At 38.6% G+C, this 6,186-nt stretch overlaps 1 protein-coding gene across 1 annotated transcript in view; it reads left to right on the top strand.

Moving 5' to 3' along the window:
- LOC119304114 overlaps positions 1-4,389 on the top strand; it is a 5,044-nt gene extending 655 nt beyond the window's left edge. The window contains exons 3-11 of the mRNA XM_037581276.1: positions 599-682; positions 806-910; positions 1,001-1,108; positions 1,282-1,353; positions 1,455-1,505; positions 2,037-2,099; positions 2,240-2,364; positions 2,624-2,807; positions 3,533-4,389. Coding sequence (XP_037437173.1) covers positions 599-682; positions 806-910; positions 1,001-1,108; positions 1,282-1,353; positions 1,455-1,505; positions 2,037-2,099; positions 2,240-2,364; positions 2,624-2,807; positions 3,533-4,264 — 1,524 coding nt within the window. The 3' untranslated portion in view covers positions 4,265-4,389. The remainder of the gene's footprint in view (positions 1-598; positions 683-805; positions 911-1,000; positions 1,109-1,281; positions 1,354-1,454; positions 1,506-2,036; positions 2,100-2,239; positions 2,365-2,623; positions 2,808-3,532) is intronic.
- The last annotated feature ends 1,797 nt before the right edge of the window (positions 4,390-6,186 follow it).

Genomic DNA, 6,186 nt, shown 5'->3' with positions numbered 1-6,186 from the left:
AGCAGTGATATTGGGAGCCATGTGGGCTTCTTTTTATCGGACAAAAATACTCCTAGTTGAATCTTGCGATTTTATGTTGCAGCCGCAATGTTTGGTTACTGATATGGCCTCGGTAGTTATGATCCTTGGTTTACTCTAGTTTTGAGAAGGACGTGCAGGAGGGAAGCCCCTCGGTCACATCTTAAGTATCAGTGGCTTAATAGTGCGCAGTTGTTGATACTACCCAGAAACGCAAGACTAGCTCCGAAAGAACCATTGCAGAGTATCAGAGTGATTCCGTATAGTTATGCGGTTTTTACCTATCTTGAGTTTTCGCTTCAGTTTGATTTTCTTGTAGTACACGAAATGCCATCCTTGTTGAAATTGGTTCCTACCACTTTGTTAATGGTTGTGGTATATATCTCAACAGTAAAATGGAATCTTGCCATAGCTCTTACTGAACATTGCGTCCAATGATGAGTTTTTTTACTCTTTAATCTTGATCAGACATGCCGCTTCCGTTTGTAAACCTCTGTTGCAAGTGTATGTGATGTGCAAATGCCTTCTGGTTTATATTTATTTTGTCTTGCATTTGATTTGTGTCCATTCATTTGTATAGTTCTTCAAAGACCGACACTACTTGGATAAAGAATGGGGGAAGTACTTTGAAGCCCAAGATGGTGGAAATATGGTTGTTTTGGAGGTGTGGACATTGATTATCTGAGCCTACAGTGTGCTGTAGATGACCACATATCTGCATCTAGCTTATTTTGTTGTTGTTTTCTTGCTTGCATAATATGAGTATGACAGGTGTAAAGTTCTGTAGGTTGGCTGTGGAGCTGGAAATACAATATTTCCACTGCTGGCTACATATCCGGATATATTTGTTCATGCTTGTGATTTTTCTTCGCGAGCTGTCGATTTGGTTAAGGTAGTTGTTTCCTCTCCCATAGCTGAATCATTAGTCCATGCTCTCAGTTGTGTCCCACTGATGAAGAAATTGGTTGAATCATACATGCAGAAACACAAGGACTTCAGACCTGACCATGTTAATGCATTTGCATGTGATATTACATCAGAACAACTGACAGATGCTGTGGAGCCATCCTCCGTTGACCTTGTGACAATGGTAGCATGTTATACTCTGATTACATATTTACATGTCTATTTGCACAATACTTTTGTGTCTGTTCACACTTATTGTCACATGATTACATATTTTCATGTCTATTTGCACAATACTTTAGTGTCTGTTCACATGTATTGTCAGACCTGTGATCGTACAACTAACATATTAAGTAGATATTTATGCTATCTGCAGTTGCCCCAGATAAAATGCCTTCAGTTCTGCAGAACGTGAAAAATATCCTCAAAGTAAGTACTCCTTTTACTTCCAACTATGAGAGCCTAAGTTTTTCATTTCTTAGATGTTCTCTTAATGACCTAAGAAACTGAACCCGTGTATTCTGTATCAGCACGGTGGCCGTGTGCTCTTTCGGGACTATGCCTTTGGTGACCTTGCTCAGGTTGGCATTTATTTTATTATTTTCAAAGGAAAAAAAACTTGGACATACATGCCATTTTCTGGCTTCTACAAATATTTTTGTTGTCCTGTTCTTGACAGTGTAAGCTTATGCCATAGCATATAGAGTCGTGCATTGAATAAGGATGTTTTGATGTGTTAGACAGGACATATTAGTTTCTTTTGTCTGGCTTGAGTTATTCTAAGCTATGATTTTTCTTGTTAGCAACTTCAAACACAGAAATTACCTCATCATGTCTGCGTTTTGTTGCCATCATTTATGAATGTGCACTAGCTTTTTTTTTTTCATTTCTCATTGAGGTATCCCTGTATGCAACTTTCCTATTTTACTCACGTCTTCCCTTAGGTGATCATGATGCGCAGGTTATGTATAGCCTTATAGGATAACTAATCTACTAATGTAGCGTCTTTTCAAGACTCCTACCTTTGAAGGCCATTATTTTTATAATATACGACAACCCTGAAACCATTATGCATGTATGTAGGTATCTTATGATCTTGTACATATTTGCAGGAAAGGCTTATGTCCAAAGGCCAGCAAATAAGTGAGAACTTTTATGTCAGAGGTGATGGCACGGTGAGTGGACTGAAGATAAACATATTCTGTAGTAGAGGTTCACAAAATGTTACACACTCACAGTAATATTCCATGCACCATCCATAGTTTTCAAAATGAGTGCATGGTGGACTTATTCACCAAATGTCGGTGCCATGCAGCGTGCGTACTACTTTTCAAACGAGTACCTGGTGGATTTGTTCTCAAAATGTGGATTTACTCTTGAGGAAATTTGTGTACACAACAAAAAGGTCGAGAACCGTTCACTAGACTTGGTGATGAACAGGTGATCATGTTTTTTTTTTCCTGTACTGCAAATATCATCTTTTATTTATTGCATCACTTGATATTAAATTTACCAAAAATAAGTTAATTATATGATTCACTTTAAAGAATGATACTTCTGTAAGCTTTTGGAAGTTCGATGAGGAAACCTAAAAACTTATCATCGTATATCTGTTACGCCCCTTCGATTTATCTTCCCTGATTATTTCAATCTTTTGTACAAATGCTTGAATCCTTAAATATGTGTTTATGTTACTTAGGAATTGGATCCAAGCTACCTTTATCCTTAACCCAGCGGGTCCTCTAAGTCCAAATAATCAACATGACCACAGTACTTGTGAAGGGAAGGATGCTGTTGACACGTCTCAGAAGAGCGAAAGTGAAGAAATTGACCTTTCTGTGGATTTTAGCAATATGTTTGGAACGTCGCACTATCTTAATGAGGTAAAATTGTTGGTGTTTTTAATTTTACATTTGAAGTAAGAAATCTTTGATATAAAGTGAGTCAACTATGAACCTAACTAACCAACATGGCAACAAAGGCTTTCTCCAGCTCTATTCCCGCCCCCATCAAAACAAGGACACTATCATTAATTTGTTCACTTGTGTTTGTTAGATAAGGCTGGTCATAGTGGGAGTAACTTAGCTAGCAACATAATGAACGCCAAGTTTGCTTATGTGGCAAGTAGTTAATAAGGAGAGAGGTGTTTGTGGTAACATAATATGTTACCGTAACATAACGCAACCCAAAGCAAAATGAGTCTACAACCTAATAAATGCAACCATCTATGATACTTTGCACTGTGAGGTAGTAACATAGACTAGTGTCATATGCATGACACTAGTCTAAGTTACTCCCCACTATGACTAATTTAGAACTCGATGGTGAGCACTTGGCAACACGTGCAGTCAGCTTCAGCTGTTAGTTTTTATTGCAACTGCCGGTCTGTGCTCTCTTTTTTGTGAACATAACATTCACTGTTCATCTTTAGTCATTGTATTTACAGTGGGGTTTCAGTTAAATTATGGCCAGCACAACACATACTTCTAAATTGAGTATATTTCAGCCATGAATGTCGACATGTTTTCCTGTTTATGTTTAATGTAAACTTCTAACATTGCTATTGTTTGTGAAGTAATTGGACATAACATGTTTTAACTACTTGTAGGCACAAATTATTATGATTAAAGCAAAGGATCATGACTTCAAAATAAAAATGCTGGCGAAAGAATACCAGCACACCTGCAAATCAACTGGACTAATGCTCTGGGAATCAGCTCAGTTCATGTGCAGTCTTCTAGCGGAGAATCCTTCCATAGTCGCTGGCAAAAGGGTGCTGGAAATGGGCTGTGGTTCAGCTGGCATCTGCTCAATGGTTGCTGCCAGTTCTGCTCAGTTTGTTGTAGCCACCGACGGGGATGCAGAATCGCTCGATCTTCTCAGACAGAACACTTCCTCCAATTTGGATGCTGAACTTCTCAACAGAATTTCGATTAGGAAGCTGTTCTGGGGTGACGAAGATGATGTGAAGGCGGTCAGAGAGCTTTCTGGCGATGGTGCAGGTTTCGATTGCATAATAGGCACTGACGTGACCTACAACCCTGATGCTACACTTCCTCTCTTCAAGACTGCTAGGGCACTGATTTCTGACGGTGGCGATGCTGGTTCAAAGGCAGCCCTTATTCTTTGCTACATCCAGCGTCGTGTTGACGAGGATTCGATCCTCTTAGCAGCAGAAACCCAGGGCTTCAGGCTCGTGGACAAATGGATAAATGGAATTCACGAGAGTAATGGTACCATTAGCTGTTGGTTCCGTGGCAATGATGTTTGTGGTGCTTTCCGGAATGTAACGTTTTCCATATTGTACTTTGAGGTGATACACACATTGGTGTTTACCTGAATCTCATGGCTAACTTGCAGATTTTGTTTTACTTTCCTGTATTGGTGTATCGAACGAATGAATGTTTTTTTTTGTATGTGGCAGTTGTATACTGAAGGAATGTTATTTGTTTTTCGTCTTTTCAAGGCCTGCTAGTGTCTGAAAGATGTTTCGTGTTCAAACCGACTGCAATTTATTACTCCCTCTGTAAATTAATATAAGAGTGTTTAGATCACTAGTGATCTAAATGCTCTTATATTAATTCACAGAGGGAGTACTATGGATCAGATATCTTCAGCGGGAGCAGATGGCACGCTGCTGCAACCCTGGTTGTTCTCCTGGCCAGTGTGTATTCCACACTCATTATAAAGTTTCCTTATATATGTCGATTGGTTCATGTTCATAATCATATATACCGTGTACCCTGGCTCTCCCCGGTGCGACGGCGAGGCTGGGCAGTGCGGATCTCTACGGCCATCGCCAAGGACGTTGGTGAAGATAGACGAACGGGATGTCCACGTACAGTTTACGCAAACGCGCAGTGTTGGCGGAGTCTGGTATGCAAACGCACAGTGTTGGCGGAATCTGGACGGTGGAAGCGGCTACCCATGATTGGTTTTGCCCCGCCTATCTCTAACCTGGGCCAGCATATCACCAGGTTGGTGCAGGCGCCCCATGTCATCACAGGAGCTGTTGCCGAGTGATCTGAAATTTGCTTTCATCCTTCCTTGCTGATGGATACCGTAGTGGTACTTGCTGCACTTATCGAGTATAGAATAGATTTGCTTCTCTTTCTTCTTATGAACATAATTGGCTTCTTATTTTTAATGGAATGAAATAATCTGACACAGAATCCCCTAGAAGAGTTAGATACATAGGATATGGATAGTCTTTTTCAATTCTCCTATTTTTTCTCTCTCTCTGTTTTTCAGTGGTTTCCTGTGTTTCTTTATCGAATTTCAATCTTTTCCTCTATTTTTTGGTTTTCTTTCAGGATTTCATTGTTTTTTGTTTTCTTTGTTTCTTTCTCCGTTCTCTTCTTTTTCTTTCTGTTTTTGGTTTCATTCTTCTATTATTTTCCTTTGGTTTTCCCTATTTTTTTCCTTTCTAGGCTTTTGTTGGTTTTATTATCTTTTTTTTATTTGGACGGGTTTCTTTGTTCAAGTTTAATATTTTTAAATATATTATTAACATTTTTTCTAAAAAATATGTTTTTGATGTACATATAAGGAACATTTTTGTACATATAACGAACATTTTTATTCACATTTAACGGTTTCTAAATATATGATTAATAGTTTCTTGAAATATCTACTTTTTTCATACACATTGTACATTTTTTATATACATCCGAAAGGTTTTTATATATGTTAAAAAATCAAATTCATGTTTAGTATAACTTTTGAATGTCATATACACTTTTTGGAACACGCAAATGTTTTTCAAAAGCCATAAACAATATTTTGAATCATATACGTTTTCTCGCTGCGAGTGACATACAGACGCCTTCGGAACATAGGCAAAATCACTAATTAAGGGTACCGCTTACAAAGGTTGCCCCATCTCCTCTGACAAGCAAAGCACCGCATGTGCATAACTTGTCGCAATCAGAGAGTTTTGCTTGAGTTTTTTTCCCACAAGCGTGAGGATGAGAGGTAGATTCTTTGTGTTTAAAAAACACGATTTATGTCTTAAACGTGACTCCAAATTACAAACCGTTTTCATCGTTGCATTTTAGCATTGAGATCTTCAAATATGATCCCATGTTAATCATTTCGATAGACTTTTGTTCATAAAAATCTATGCTTCAAGATAGTAGTAACTTTGTGCTTCCAGCGTGAACTCCAAACACAAACTAAACTGTTATGGTTGAGGAAGCACAATTATGGTCCCACAGGGTTGAAACACAAATGCTCTTCGCAGGGAAGCACACATATGCTCCC

This window comes from Triticum dicoccoides, chromosome 5A (assembly GCF_002162155.2).
Source record: "Triticum dicoccoides isolate Atlit2015 ecotype Zavitan chromosome 5A, WEW_v2.0, whole genome shotgun sequence".
NCBI classification, from domain to species: domain Eukaryota; kingdom Viridiplantae; phylum Streptophyta; class Magnoliopsida; order Poales; family Poaceae; genus Triticum; species Triticum dicoccoides.
This window is presented reverse-complemented; position numbering and strand designations above follow the sequence as displayed.